This window comes from Papio anubis, chromosome 2 (genome assembly GCF_008728515.1).
Source record: "Papio anubis isolate 15944 chromosome 2, Panubis1.0, whole genome shotgun sequence".
NCBI lineage: Eukaryota > Metazoa > Chordata > Mammalia > Primates > Cercopithecidae > Papio > Papio anubis.
Genome location: NC_044977.1, coordinates 190,294,644 through 190,310,937, shown reverse-complemented (window position 1 = coordinate 190,310,937; position 16,294 = coordinate 190,294,644). Strand labels below are relative to the sequence as shown.

General features: G+C 37.9%; 1 protein-coding gene across 10 annotated transcripts in view; it reads left to right on the top strand.

The window, feature by feature from the left end:
* The window catches only part of ATP13A3 (ATPase 13A3), a 92,894-nt gene extending 78,457 nt beyond the window's left edge, over nucleotides 1–14,437 (top strand). For 8 of the 10 annotated variants that reach the window (XM_031663896.1, XM_021935010.2, XM_021935008.2 and 5 more), the window contains 3 exons: nucleotides 3,301–3,381; nucleotides 4,844–4,933; nucleotides 10,972–14,437. In XM_031663896.1, the coding sequence (XP_031519756.1) occupies nucleotides 3,301–3,381; nucleotides 4,844–4,933; nucleotides 10,972–11,169 (369 nt within the window). In that variant the 3' untranslated portion in view covers nucleotides 11,170–14,437. The remainder of the gene's footprint in view (nucleotides 1–3,300; nucleotides 3,382–4,843; nucleotides 4,934–10,971) is intronic. The other 2 variants (XM_021935016.2, XM_021935017.2) reach the window with 2 other exon arrangements.
* The last annotated feature ends 1,857 nt before the right edge of the window (nucleotides 14,438–16,294 follow it).

The window sequence follows — 16,294 nt, the reverse complement described above, 5'->3', positions numbered from 1 at the left end:
TGGCTCTAATTTTTTCTATTTTTAGTAGAGACAGGGTTTTACCATGTTGGCCAGGCTTGTCTCGAACTCCTGTCCTCAGGTGATCTCCCCGCCTTGGTGAGCCACTGTGCCCAGCCAAACTTTTCTTCTTAACTTTTCAGTTTAGTTTGTCAAATACCAGGAAAAGCCCTCTTGGAACTATTAGAATTACACTGAGTTGATCAATAAATTTTGAGGGTGAATTGATTAGTTTTCCTTCCCACAAACAATATCTCTTTCTGTTTCTGTCTTCTTGACCTAATGTCTTTCAGTAAGTCAGATAGTTTTCTCCTTAATGGTTTTTGCACATTTTTTGTTAGATTCCTGGAGTAATACAGTTTTTGATCCCTTGATAAATTATAATTAAAGTGACATTTTCTAATTTTTTATGTTGAATTCAATACAATTGTTTTAGATATTCATCTTGTACCCAGAAGCCTTGTCAGACTTTATTCAGACACATTTTAGATTGTCTGGATTTTCTGTTTAGAGAGGCATCATATATAAGTAATTACAAGCTGTTTGTTTCTGACATTTCACAGTCCTTAGATGCTTTCTTTGTATTTTTCATGTGTTAATATATTGGTTACAGTGATAGTGATATCCTTGTCTTAGTCTTGTCTCTAAAGGAAATGTTCCTAATAGTTCACTGTTAGATATACTGTTTACTGTGTATTTCTAATACATAGTCTTTATCAGGTTAAGGAAGCTTCCTTGGTTGTACAGTGTTGTTAACATAAATGGTTTTAAATTTTTATCTAATGCTTTTTTTTTTTTTTTTTGAGATGGAGTCTTGCTGTGTCGCCCAGACTGTAGTGCAGTGGCATGATCTCGGCTCACTGCAACCTCCGCCTCCCAGGTTCAAGCAATTCTCCTGCCTCAGCCTCCCAAGTAGCTGGGATTACAGGCATGCACCACCATGCCTGGCTAATTTTTTGTATTCTTAGTAGAGACGGGATTTAACCATCTGGCCAGACTGGCATCGAACTCCTAACTTTGTGATCCACCCGCCTTGGCCTCCCAAAGTGCTGGGATTGCCAGTGTGAGCCACCATGCCCAGCCAATCTAATGCTTCTTCTGCAGCTATTGAAATGGTCACACAGTTTTTCTCCCTGAAGAATGTGATGAATTATAGCTGATCAGTATTCAAATATTGAACTAACTTTGCAATTCTAGAATAAATTCAGTTTGGTCATGATGCACACTCTTTGAAATTTGGATTTAGGTTGCTGTGATTTTGTTTTGGATTTTTGCCTCTGCATAAATGAGATCAGGTTTGATTTTCCTTTCTTGTGTGTTATGGACAGGTTTGATCTTAAAGTTATATAACTTAAGCTTACAAAGTTTGTGAAGTGAGTATTCCATTGCATGGACTTTTTCGTAATTTGTTTAGTCCTGTTTTGCTGGATATTTAGGTTGGTTCCAGTGTTTTGCTATTAGAAACAATGTGGTATTGTAAATCCTTGCATACTTCAGTTACAGACAAGTATATATTTATAGGCTAAATATGAAAAAGTGGAATTGCTTGGTCTGAGGGTATTTATAAATTTAATTGTCATAAATGTTGCATTATTGAACTTTGAAGGTGTTCCAGGTTGTAGTCTTACCATCAATGTATGTCTGTTTCCCTGCATATTTCATTGAGGGGGTTAGATAAGCACTTACAGTAAAAGAAGAAAACAAAATGCATTCTATTTCTCTTCTGCTGCACATGTCTTCAGTTTTACAACCAACTTTTTCTTGAAATAGTACCACATTCAGCTTACCTCCCACACATTTGTCAGCTAGTCCGGCATCTTCCCCTGCCAATCTACTGAAACTGCCCTTAGCAAGGCCATTTGCCTCTTACTGGTTATGTCCAGTAGACTTTTCTCCTTAATTTATTTTTTTCCAGTCTTACTTGACTCCCCAGCAGTATTTGTTGAGTTAGCCATGTCATCATTCTTAAGATACTCTCTTCCGAAATGTTGTGATGCTTTGCTGTCTTTTGGCCTTTTCTTACCTCTACGACTCTTCAGCCTCATTTTCTACTGTGGTTCCACTCCTTCTGCCCGTTCCTTAAATGTTAGAGTTCCTTACATTTCTGTTCTTATTCCTCTGGTCACTCAGTACATTCTGGTGATGTCCCCTAGAGTCATGGCTTCACCTGTAATTACCATCTATATGCCAAAGGCTCCCAACCTTTATACCCTGCGCCTAACTCACTAAGCTGGAGACCTGCATGTACACTGATATATTGACTATTACTTGGGTGTTCCATCCAACAGATCCCTCAATTTCAGCATTTTAAGAACTAAGCTCATCATGTTCTCCTTCAACCCTATTTCTTCTCTGTTTCTTAGTACCACTATTTATCCAAGTCAGAAGTGTGCATGTGTGTGTACATGTGTGTGTGTCTCTTTATCCGTGCCTTTTCTTCCTCCTTCCGTAGCCAGCCATTTGTTAGATTCTTTCAGTTTTCTTATTCTAAACCTCTTTCTGTCTTTACTACTATCCCATTTTTTTAGGCCTTAGAAATTAATCAGATTTTAAAGTGAACAGTTAGATTGTTTTTTCTTAACTTCATCTGTATAGTTCTTTTATGAATTTGTCTGTATAATTAAGTTTTGACCAGTACTTCATTATTAGATTGGTACCTCTTTTTTTTTTTTAAGGCAGAGTCTTCTGTCACCCACGCTGGAGTACAGTGGCAGGATCTCGGCTCACTGCAGCCTCCGCTTCCCAGGCTCAAGTGATTCTCATGCCTCAGCCTTCTCAGTAGCTGGGATTATAGGCACACAACCACCTCACCTGGCTAATTTTTGTATTTTTAGTAGAGACGAGGTTTTGCCATGTTACCCAGGCTGGTCTGAAACTCCTAGCCTCAAGTGATCTGCCCGCCTCTGCCTCCCAAGATGTTGGGATCACAGGCGTGAGCCACTGTGCCCGGCTGGTACCTCATTGTTTAAAGATGGACTTTTATTTTAAAAATAGAAACTGTTTAGACATTCATGATCTAGTAGAGCATGGGCTTTTGAATCTCAGTGAACAGGATTTGACTGACTCTAACCTCAGTCACTTAATATTTGCTTTAACCTTGAGTTACTTACACTTTAAGTTTTATCATCTGACAGTGAATATTATATATACACTGGGGCAGTGTTGAGGATTAAGTAGATATATTAAGATATATGAAGGTGTTTGGTACATCATAGGAATTCAATAAATTTAGAAATTATGATATAGTGCTATAATATTGACGACATACAGCAATTTTAACTTTAAAATGTTTTTGCATTACAGATAGTGTGTGTACCATATCAGTGGCGTGTAACTATGCTCATCATTGTTCTTGTCAATGCCTTTGTATCTATCACAGTGGAGGTAAGCACATCCATAGTCAAATGGCTACCATGTTGCTTTGGAATTCTTGGGTGATTTAATGGTAAATGGGAGAAGAGGACAGGTAATATAATGGAAAACCACAGAGTCTCAGTTTCATCTTAGGCAAATTCATTTAGCATTCTCTTGTGAAACTTCTCCATGAATTCATAGTGATCATATTAAGGGATGTGACTTAGTTGCACTCACACAGATAGGAGAAAATAAGCAATGTGATAATAAAAAGTAATGATGAGTAGAAAGGAGAGAAGTTCGGGGCCTCGGTGGCCCATGAACTTATGAATCAGTGATTGTGAAATCAGAGTTGGCATGTGCCACCTGTGTTTTGTGATGTACAGTAAAATCTCCCATTTAAGGAAGGAAAGAATGGGGCGGGGGGCCATGCTCCAGGAAACACAGTGAATATTAATAGCAAGAGAGTTTAATGAAAGTATAAAATAATTATCGTTATGGACTTACCTAATTTCAGCATTGATTACTGGAACATCCTCCTTGATATTTGCTTTTGAGTGGCCTCTAGAGGTCTTAAGTACCGTTTGATTCATTGTATATTGTGTAGTTACCCTCCTGTTAGAATTGCCTTTAGGTTAGTCTCTAAAAGGAGGTAGCAAGTTCTCATTGGTGGCTTTTGTCTGCTCTCAGAACTACTATGGTAATTGACTGTTACAGTAACTGTAAGAAATGGAAGAGGGAGATACAGTTGTGATTTTTAAGTTAAGAGTTTCGTAGCACAGGCTTTTGGATTAAAATAAAGGTAATTTTTTTGAGAAATATATATCCATATATTTTAGTGATCATAGTTCTGGACTTAGAAATTACGCTTAATTTCATTACCCCCTAAAAGATGAGTTGGTATTTAAATTTGAGATATGATGGGCAGCATGGATATTATGGTACTGACCTTTGGAAGTTGCGCAGTGCAATGTGATTTTTTTTTTTTCTATTTTATGGGTGCTAGGAAGCACATGTAAGATATATTCTTAAAATGTTTCTTTTTCTACAGTATAAGTTCATCTTTTCACAGAAATGTTACTTATTCTTACTATCTAAAGAATGGTTTGTGTTGGATGCTGATGAAATTATGTATCTATAGATATGGATATAGAATTAATACTAGATATTCAGTGAACATAAGCATTGTGAAGAAAGACTTCAAATTATATAAGCATCATTTTAATATGGGAAAGACCTTTTTATACAGAAGCCATATTTCATGGAAAATTTAGAAGTCTCATTTTATCAAGAATGTTATGATGATTTATATTTGTTACAAAAGTCCTGTCATTCTTGATCCTTTGGCAGTGTTAACTGAAATTCCATATATGAAAATCAAAATAATGTTTTTCATCAATTATGCAGCATTGTGTGATTCTTTAAAAAGGTGCACATTAATAAAAAATGACTTAGTCATTGTTAATTCTTAACTCGCTGGACTGTCTCTCAGAACTTCTTCCTTGACATGGTCCTTTGGAAAGTTGTATTCAATCGAGACAAACAAGGAGAGTATCGGTTCAGCACCACACAGCCACCACAGGTTGGAACTCAGCACTTCAATTCTCAGTTCTTCCTGTCTGTCTAGGCTCTTTGCTTGCGTACGCTGTATTTTCTAGCATGTTCTTGTTCTGTTACATGTTATTCTCTGGCGTGTTCTTGTTCTATTATGTGTTACTTCAGCCTTTTTCCCTGTGCTTGGCATTTCATTTCTTATAACAAGTCCTAGAAAATTCATGGCAAACATTTGTTAGAGGCTTTTCAAGATCAGAAATTTCATAAGTCTCCTTTCCATTCCAATCCTGATCTTCTATTTGTGTAAAAGTCTTGTCCTCAGAGGTGAGTTAATTTTTCCATTTCAGTCTACTATAAATTTTGTTTTTGTTTTTCATGAATCCCCTTAGAAGCTAAATGAGATTTATATAAACAAAATTTGCAGTGAAAATTGTTTCTTCTTGGATCAGAGTCCAAAGGCCAGAATTTTGAAGAATTATTCCTGATTTCTTGTCAGTTACTGTCCCTTAATTTGGAGTGCCTTTTTGGCTTTCTCCAGCATTATATACCATTTCATTCAGAAGATGATTTGCCTTTTTTCATACAAACCATGTTTTAGGACATTTGACTTTTTGGGTCTGTTAAATAGCCTATCATTTGAAAGGTATCGCAAGTTCTGTGGTAAAGAGAGAAGAGACACAGAAGAATAAAACGCATTTCCTAGTGTTAGGATGTTAAAGTAGAGCTCTTGATACAGATACAGATTGGACTTATTTTTTAAACCCATGCTGTGAGTCAGAACTCTCTGAGGTAGCTTTTTGGTCATAGAGAATTTGATAAAATCTCACCCCTTCATTGCCTTACCCATTTTTCTTTAGAGATGGGTGATATGCTTTACAGATAAGAGCTCTGAGTCTTTTACTCAGCCTTGAGCCACAGGAAGCTGGTGGTGTTGAAGAGGACTCCTTGGCATTTTTGAGTTGGGTTACGCACTTCGTTTTAGCCAACTTTTACCTAAGTGGTAACTTCCTGAGCTTTATTTTGGTAATCCAGCAGGCCTGATGTCCTGGTGTAATGCCACAGGATTGCTTTCAAAGAGGGCCTGCAGAGCACTGATTCCATTTTATAATGCTTTATGGTGGATAATGATGGAATGCAGCAGCATCTAGAGTCAGCCTCAATTTTTTTTTTTCCCCTGAAAGCAGTGTAATACCAGTTGTCCCTAGTAGTGGGTATGACTAGGGTTGTACAAGGGGCTCAAGTCCTTTAGCAAAATCTTGTCTGTGTATACACACACACACACACACACACACACACACACACCCCAACAACCCAACCCTCCCACCCCCGTATGTATAGTTACCTCACTGCATTACTTCAGAAGGTTATTTTTGGCTTATATCATCAATTCTCATGTGAAATATTTGTATTGTATTCCTAGGCCTAGGAAAACATTTAGATTTTTATATTCTCCAAAGAGCTCTCTGACTATTGATCTGAACAAGAAATTGCATGTTTTGGAGGGGAGTGATACCCTGGTTTAGTTGAAAGTATGTATCATAAGACCCCTTAAAAATATCTGGATTGGGAGTCTCTCCTTGCTTTTCAACCAAAATTAAATGACAGAAAATTCTTTTATTTGTCTCTGTTTTCTAAAAAAATTATTAATAAATATCTGCCCTTCTCTTTTTGTGAGACCTGGGTCTCACTCTGTCACCCAGGCTGCAGTGCAGTGGCGTGATCATGGCTCACTGTAGCCTCGAGCTCCTCAGGCTCAGATTATCCTCCCATCTCAGCCTCCCGAGTAGCTGGCATTACAGGTGCAAGCCACTGTGCCCGGCAATTTTTGTTGGTTTGTTTTGTAGAGATAGGGTTTCACCATGTTGCTGGGTAGATGGAGCTACAGGTGCATGCCATCCCAGGCCCAGCAATTTTTTTTTTTTTTTTTTTTTTCCCCAGAGAGGAGGTTTTGCCATGTTGCCCAGGCTGGTCTCAAACTCCTGGGCTCAAGCCATCTGCCTGCCTCGGCCTCCCAAAGTGCTGGGATTACAGGCGTGAGCCACCACACTCGGCCCGCCCTTCTAATTTTTAGGAGTTTGTGTTTCTACCTCTAAAGTGTTCATGGGAGAGTGAAGGTAGAGAGTGGTCCAGAGCAGGTGGGCCCCAGCATACCCTATGTGTCAGCTGATTCTGAAAATCATCAAATAGACGAGAATTGAAGTCTTCCGTTTCTATGGTCATGATTAAGGTGCATTTTTAAAAAACTTACTGGCTTTAGGAAAGAGAGTTCTTATAACCTCCCAGCACAAAGTGGCATGCTTTCACTCTCTGCTGCTTCTGTGTGTAGTGTTGCTTCACTGTTGATGTTTGTGGCCCTTCGAGAGCCAGTCATTAGTTCATCATATTACTGTAAGGCCGAGGTTCTCAGTCAGAGATGATTTCCCCCAGGGGACATTTGCCAGTGTCTGGAGACACTTTTGGTTGTCACAGTTGGCAGCCCCAGGTGTTCATACTTATTCTCTGACCAAAAAAAAAAAAAAAAAAAAATTTATACCGGTGATTTTCAAGCAAGATTATTCATCAGAAATGCTTTGAACTCCACCCTTGCCCTACTGGATGGAAATCTTCAGTGGAGACCCCCGTCATCTGTGGTTTTCTATAAAGCTTTACCCTGTTTGAGGAGATCTGTGTCACATCTTCTCTTTAGGAGCATTTGCGCCCACCTTGTGTCTGTAAACTGAGGGTACTTAGTAGTGGAACTAGATCCTACTACCTGTGATCTGATCGTGCCTGGGGATTTGTGCCCAATTCATGTTTTCTTATTTGGTGAAAAATCCAAAAAAGTAGTTTTTATGGTGTAGTGGTAGTCTTTATGCCACTTAGAATATTATTTGAGCTACATAGCTAGAATGTTTATTCTGATTTTCTGTTTTGTTTTATATTCAGAATTGGTATGGAAGAAGACTTATGAAAACCACAGCACCGTTGTAACATTTTTTCCTTCAGGCTTGGCATTCTGTTTTATATACTACCCATGAAAACATTTACTGAAAGACATTGCTAAGCGTAAACTTGACATTTTTGGAAGTTCTTTTTAGTTTCTCTGCTAAACTATGCATGATAGCCTCTTTCCTTCTCTGAGGGGATAAATTTCGTCACTTAAGCATTCCTTTCAGAAACAAACCGAAAGATCCAGTTGCTACAGCTACTGTGTCCTGCTTTAGGGACTTGTGCTGTAGGTGTTTTGGAGAGACCCACGTGCTCACTCTGTGCCCGATGCCCTGTTTCATGGCCTTTGTGTTACACAGTGCTTGCCTTTCTCCCTGCACCATCATCATCTCCCCGCTGGCTGACTTCTCATTCCAGCATGCCTGTAGCACCTTTTATTTTCTCTTCTACTGAATTATATTGTGTTTGAGAATGTGTGTGGTATGTTTGTGTTTGTAAACTAACAAACCTATGCTTGCATATAGTGTACTTTCTGTGTATGATACTTGGGGAAGGTAAGGGTACAGGAACAAAATGTTTTCAATTATGGTACAGTAGGGGGATCCTTAGTGTTCCTCATGACTTTTTAAAAATTGTGACAAGTGTACATTGTTTGTAATAGGGTTGTGAGGATTTTTTTTCAATGCATAAAAAGAATCCTATTCGGTTGTTCTATTTGCAATTAAATTAATTTTAATTTTATTGGTTGACTTACTTTCCACAAGTAGGGAGCAATGAATTGAAATATGTGTGTTTGGCTTTCCTTAACTCAGCTTGCTACACATTGCCCTTCAACCTGGCAGATTCTTTGGACGGACAAGTCCTATTATGTTTCTGCTTTTTTAAAAAAAGTCAACAGTCAACATTAGGTTATTTTCTCTGATAATCTAACAGTGCTACTTAAAAGTGACAGCTTTCGGCTGAGCACGGTGGCCCATACTTGTAATCCCAGCACTTTGGGAGGCTGAGGCAGGCAGATCACAAGGTCAGGAGATCGAGACCATCTTGGCCAACATGGTGAAACCCTGTCTCTACTAAAATACAAAAAATTAGCTGGACACCATGGCGCGTGCCTGTAATCCCAGCTACTTGGAAGGCTGAGGCAGGAGAATCACTTGAACTCGGGAGGCAGTGGTTGCAGTGAGCTTAGATCGCGCCACTGCACTCCAACCTGGTGACAGAGCAAGACTCCATCTGAAAAAAAAAAAAAGTGACAGCTTTCGAATTGATTTAGGAACAATGATTTTTTCCACAATTAGATTGACAAATGACACCCTGGGAAAAAGTAAGATCTAAGTAGTAAATTATCGTCTCAGATGAAATATTATGTTTGTTGTGTGCCTGTACTGGAGAGGCATTATCTGTTATTTTGGATCACCTGAAGAATCCTATAAACAGTGACTTCTGTACCTTAATGCTGAATATTTTCCTGTGGACTTTTTTTAAAGGTGATACTAATATAACTCTCTTTAGTTATGACAGTGAAAAGGCTGCTAGGCGAGTAATCTTCAGACTTCCCCCGCCCCCACCCCCGACGTAGCTTGCTTTTGTCCACCGTTTTTGCCTTTAAATTCTTGGTAGCAGTGTCGCTTATTGTGTTTTGTTGACAAACTTAAGCTAGCAGACCTTTAACATTGAGAGCGGTGAGTTACTGTTTACCATGCTCTCAGCGGGTCGGGGAGAAGAGGGGAACAGTGTAGGTTCCTGATGGTGGTTTCAATTGAATGAGAAAGAGCTATCAAGTGACCTATGTAAAAACTTTAAGAGCTTTAATTTTAAAGTATTTTTGCTCTTCTCCATTGGCTAATTTAGAAACATGTTTCAAAATACATCTCTAGCTAACTTGCCTTTTTAAATCATGAGGCATTTTAGATAACATTAGAATATGCATCTCAGTTATGTTATACTCTACTTTGTGAGATTACTTCATTTAGAGCTAGTTGTAGCCTGGGTTATATGTTGATTGGCAAAACAAAATGACCTGGAATTTAAATTTCATTTTGGAGAAGCAGCAGCCAAAATAATTAAGAACTGGCTGTTCTTTAGAGATAAATACAACTACTTCATTGAGTCCTGGTATAGTCATTGATATTTATTTCAAATTTCAGTTGAGACAAATTCTGAGGGCCCTTTTCAGCCCTCTGTTGAGTTTACGTTTCTGTGCATTAACCAGGGACTCTGCTTTCTTGTTCTCCAAGGATCGTTTATCTAAGGCCACATTCACTAAAAACATCAGGATTGATCAGAAGGATTTCAGTGACAGCAGAGCTTTTTGCAATGAAATAATACGAAGTAATAGTACTTGTTTTATACAAACCCTTCCCAGTCGTGGAGCACCAACAGAAACCATCGTTATAAAACAGTATTCTTTTTATATTAGTAAGGATGAGGTTTTAAAAGACGTAATTGACATTAAACATGATTGAAGCCCTAATTTTGACCAAAGGATATTTACTTCATGTTTTGAGAGATGACATTAACAGTAACGAGGCTACTTGTATACAGCTTTCTTCCAAAAACGATCATGTGGCTAAGTTGCCAGGAGCAATAGTATGGAAAGATGGTTTGGGACAGAATGTGAAGATTTTCAAATTAAAAATTAAAAATGTTTTCTCTTTCTGAATGGCTTAAAGTTCTTCTTAATACACTAGATATTCTGTTAAAGAATCCATATCTGCAAGGTATTTAAAATGTATTAGTATACAAGAGTATAGGTATATAAAACTAAATGAAGTAAATCATATTGATAACCCCCGAAAAAAATCTAAAGAATAATCAGTTCCTAAATAATTGAAAGCTACCTTTAAAAAATAAAACAAAAGAACACACATTTCGTTGTGTTGCCCAGGTTGGTCTTGAGCTCCTGGGCCCAAGCAATCCTCCCACCTCAGCCTCCCAAAATGCTGGGATTTCGGGCATGAGCCACCACACTCGGCCAAAGCTGCCTTTTTTTTAACATGAATTTTTTCCCCCATTTGTTGTGCTCAGAAGTCATCTCCTCTTATTTTCCTCTGCTAATGTGTGCTCTAACAAACCTGTTTAAAACAACAAGCCTTTAATCAACTGGGGTGGTTTTTTTTTTTTCTCTTATTTCCTCAGGAGTCAGTGGATCGGTGGGGAAAATGCTGCTTACCCTGGGCCCTAAGCTGTGGAAAGAAGATACCAAAGGCAAAGTACATGTATCTGGCGCAGGAGCTCTTGGTTGATCCAGAATGGCCACCAAAACCTCAGACAACCACAGAAGCTAAAGGTTTAGTTAAGGAGAATGGATCATGTCAAATCATCACCATAACATAGCAGTGAATCAGTCTCAGTGGTATCGCTGATAACAGTATTCAGGAATACATGATATTAGGAGTTTCTGATCCTGTGTGTCAGAATGGCACTATTTCAATTTATGTCCCTTCTGATATAGTAGCTTATTTGAGAGCTTTGCTCTTTCTTAAACATGAAAACAGAAAAAGATATCGTCCTAATCGTTCAATTAACAGTCAATCCATAAAGTCCTGTATCTTCATTCAGTAACCAAAATATTACATACATTTCCAGAATTTTCTTGGTTGTTACTCTCAGTGATATTCTTTATATTGGGTACAGGAGAAGTTTGGTAGGTTTTTCAACAATAGTTTTTGAGACCAGTTTACCTCTTCACATTTATGCTCACAACCCCCTTATTAGAAAAGTCTGTATTTATATACAGGCTCTAAATTTGTGATTGATTAAAAGAAAGTGAGTGTTAATTAGCCTCCAGTGAAAATATATTGAAAGCCTATTTTCATTTGATTCCAATATTTCTTCCAAAGAATTCTATATAAACATATGCCAATTCCCTAAGATGGTTTAGAGTTAGGAATGAGTTTTTATGGTGTTTCTTATAGAACAACTCAGGTAATTTCCATTTCTGGTTTTATATTTTCTGTACAAACTGCCTGGGTTTTATTTTTCTAATCAGCAAGGTGCTTCACTGCCTTCTTGAGACGCCTCTCAAAGCTATTAAATGGCTCCTGTGCTATGTGTGGTGTCAGTAGTCTAATTTGCTTCTGTTAAATGTTGTAGAACCTTTTTCACTAGGAAATAAGATTCATTTCTTTTGGCAGTAGATGAAGATTCATCTTTTACTGTTTCTTCAAATGTGTTTCTGTCAGGCTTTGTGTTATTTTAAATGGTTTTTTAAATTTTCTTCTATGTTTTCAATTACCTAAAGACATAGGATAATAGTTTTTTTAAGTTAGAATTTTACCTCATAAGATTTTTTTGAGGTTTGATGTGTGTCTCTGTCTTTTCAATAATGAGGCTTAAAAAATATTGGATTTGAATGGCTGCCATTTTTTCAAAGCAATACGAATTTGATGAGTTTGTTTTATGCCATTAGGTGGCGCCAGAGGTCAGAGCATGTCTGTTTTGAATTGGATTGTTACAAATAAGCATATTTGATGTGGAAATTTCTGGGAGACAAAAAAATTGAGGAAATAAAGTTAAAAAATTGATATTCATTGAGCCAAAAGAAATGTGGAGAAGCATTTTTCACCTTTCTGTTTGGCCTGATTAACATTTAAATTCTTGCCAAAATTAAGGTAACTTTAAAAAAATGCCTTTTGTAGGTAGGATCCAGCAGTTTGGCAATGCCCACAGTTATCGTAACACAGAAAACTGATAGTGCTGTAAAATGGACACTAAACTATTAAAACAGTGTGACATTGTTCTCTGTTCTTCCATTGCCAGTAACATGCTTGCTCGTGCTTTCTACTTCTAGCGATCATTCTTTTCCCAACATATATTTACAAATTTACCAAATTTTACCTAGAATTTTAGGACCAAATGGTTCTCACTCTTTATGCTGCAAAGACCTGGATGATGTTTGGTAACTATAGAAAAATAGAAGTTACACTCAGGATCACTGTTACTGCTATTGCCACTGATGATTCCTGCAAAAATATAATTGAAGTTTTCCATCAAATGTATAATATGCTATTAATACACATTAGATGATGACAATTGTTCCATGAATGATTCTATGAAGCTATGCATCTTAGACCTCTTGAGCTGTGAATTAGCACTATTTTCTATAGTTACTTATTCTCTGGATCATTTTATAATTTCCATATTAATTTCAAATATGCTCGTGTTATTCTTCAGTGATTTCCACAATTGTGCATTTTATTCTTTGGTTTAAGTACTGAAGCATATAATGAAAGTAATTGCTAAGTAGCAGCTTAAAAATTCAATTATCAGATTGTATTTAACATCTTTAAGAGCATGATCATAAAGAGCTATTTTTGACACCCCCCTCCCCACTTTTTTAACATTTAGAGTTAATAAGGGTTTTATATTTCATCTGTCCATATTGTTTTCAAAGGAATGAGGTGTTTAGGTAGGTGGAAAAGCATTTGTAGGAAGTTAGATTTGAATATAGACAAGGTGGGTTATTCACGTTGAGAATGTTATTTGAAGAACGCCTGTGAAGCCAGGTGTGGGTTCTACTCAGTGCCATAGATAGACTGAGTCTTCTCTTGTAGGTCACCATTACATAGTAATTTTGATTCTGAATTTCACATTAAATTATTTGAGTTTATACAGACCTAAATTTTAAAATCTGTACATATATTATTTTGATGTATTAAGATGAATAAATATTGCTGATTTAAATTTTATTTATGCACATACTTAAAGGACAGAAATGTCTGGGAAAGTAATTGTTAAATAATGATATGTAACTTTTTAACTTTTTAAATAAATAACAAGATTTTTAATGTGTGTCTCCCTCAGGGTTGTTTAAAGTTTTTTTTCTCCCTCAAGTTTAAATAGTGGTAACTATATGTTTTGTATCTTCTAGCTCCAACTGCTGTAAAGCAATGCTGCAAATAATGCTTGAATAAAAGTGGCTAAGCCAACAACAAAATAAATACTTTTTATAGTAGTTTTGTAATCCTTAAATTCGAAAGCTTTCCAAATTGCACTTGCATCTAAACAAAACTGTTGCAGTTTTTACTCTATTTATTTTGTTCCCCATGTTTGTGAAAGTCCTGCACAGTTTCAAAGGCATGGTAAATAATATATCAATGTTTATGTAGTCTGTTACAAAAACAGCTATAGATAACATTATCCAGTGAAAAGCAAAATTCAAGCTTTAGAAAATACTCATGCATGCAATTTTGACATATCTAAAAATAGATTTTTGTATATTTATGGTGGGAGGTGGTTGGGAACTTTCAACAAAATGGGGTGTTAATTTTTGTACAGTCTGTGGGCATTTACACATTTTTAATGTATTAAAATTTGGTAATTATGTGTACATTAAATTAATAAAATAGCTACTTCTGGTTATGATTTGTGAATTCCCTAAGACCTTGGATTTTTTTAAGTAACTTTATATCAGAAATGATACTGCATCTTTATATTTTTAAAATTGTATTGCTGCTCAAGAATGGTACCCTCTTGTCAAAAAGGCAAAATACATTCACAATTGTACATTCACAATTGTACGTTCAGCACTGTAAATAATCTGATGGAACCTTTTTTGATTGAAGCTATTCAAAATAAAAATTTTAATGATGAAATAACACTTTTTTTCTGTGTCTTTATACATTTGTTTGCTTTTTAGTCACATGAATACTGCCCTTTGCGGATTTATTTTCATGCCTATTAGTACTTCCCCATTTCCTTTTTTTTTTTTTTTTTTTAAAGGAAATAACATTCCGCATATCCTACCGTGTGTGTGACCATCCTGGGGAAACCGCTCAGTCAGATGTAGTGTGGAGCCAAATGTTAAACGCGAGGAGGTCTGAGGGAAATGGTGAAATAGAAGAGTAGGGACTTAAAATCTATTAATAGTTGGGAGAATCAAACCAGAAGCTAATTCCATGGAGAGAGAAAATGGTTGTAGAAATCCCAGAGAAGACGGGACCTTTGTTTGTGGCTGGGAGTTGTTTCCATGGAGCTCAGCTTCGGGAGACATGGCGCCTCTGCTAGGGAAATGTGGCTGGCTGTGGTGTGATGAATTCGGGGAGTGAGGGCCTGCCTGCTGTTACCTCAAGTTCTTAGCAGTCGCTATGGTTTGTGCAGCATGTGTGATCTTGTCCCCACAGCCTGTTGGTGTGGGCATAGTTCTGCATGTCTCTCCTTCCCCCGTATTGCTGCCAATGGCTCTATTTTGAATGTATATTGCAGGAAGGGACAGGGAGTCCTAGGGGCTTGAGTGAGACTGTCTGTGGTCCAAGCTGGGGTGCGGTTGCTCCCTGTTGTGCCCTGCCCACTGAGTCTCCCTCAGAGGAAAGCGCTTATCTCACCCAGGCAGACCTGCTTTTGAATAGCCAAGCCCCTTAAGCCAGGTCACTGTTTGACAGCAGACTTCTGACCTGATATGGACACAGAATCTTGAGACCGGAAGCACTGGAGCTGTCAACTTCATTGCTCCAAATACTTCTCATTACCTCATCAGCTTGCTCAGTGGATGGACTAAGACTGTTCCCCTCACTCTCTGCAACTTCCATACCTACTTTTCCCTTCTTGGACAATCAAGAGTGTCTTCCTAAGGAACAAAACGTAGAGGCCATTCTGACTGGAGGTTTTCCTGGGGAAATAGGCTAAAGAAGGGCCACAAGAATTTGAGCCTGTGGCATCTTACTCTGTTTCACAGCTCGCCTTCCCAGTCTGTCATGTTGGCTCCCTGGCATTTTCATGGGCAAGGGCAGTGGGGGGGAGCTTTCACTTGATGTGCCTATGCATGACAGACTTACCAGGTCACCAGTGTAGCAGCTCTGGGCTCTGGAGTTGCATTCCTTGATCAGAACTGAAAGACCACCTGCAATACTTGGCAGAGGCAGTGGCTCTTCTCTAGGGTCCAGGACTGCATGACTTTGAAGGTAATTTCCGTCAACCCAGCATGTACTGGGCTCTGACTATTTGGCTACATCAGAGGGTGATTGGATCCCACGATGCAGACATTCCTTATGTATTCTGATATTAAGCCTTTCTCAGTTATAGGTGTTACAAATATCTTTAGTTCATGGTTTATCTTTTCCCCTTTTTTATGGTGTCTTGAAGGATAGAAGTCTTAATGCAGACAGCGTTATCAGAGAGCTCAAAAGACACATAGACACGTTTTGCCTATAGACAAATGGGCAAAAGGAAACCCACCCTTCTCAAATGAAGCGCAAGTGGGCCTTAATTATGTGCAAAGGTGCTCAAGTTCATCATTAAACAGGGAAAGGAAAAGTTAAACCATGCTGCGATATCTTTCTTAGAAATGGCAAAAATTAGGAAGGACCAAGTGTGGGCAGAGAGGAAGCACAGGAATTCTCATAAATGGTAGGTGGCATTGTAGACCAATACAACCACTTTGGAGAGCAGTCTGACGTTCCCAAGTTAAACTGAACATGTGAGCAGCTGGGCGGGGTGGTTCACACCTGTAATCCCAGCACTT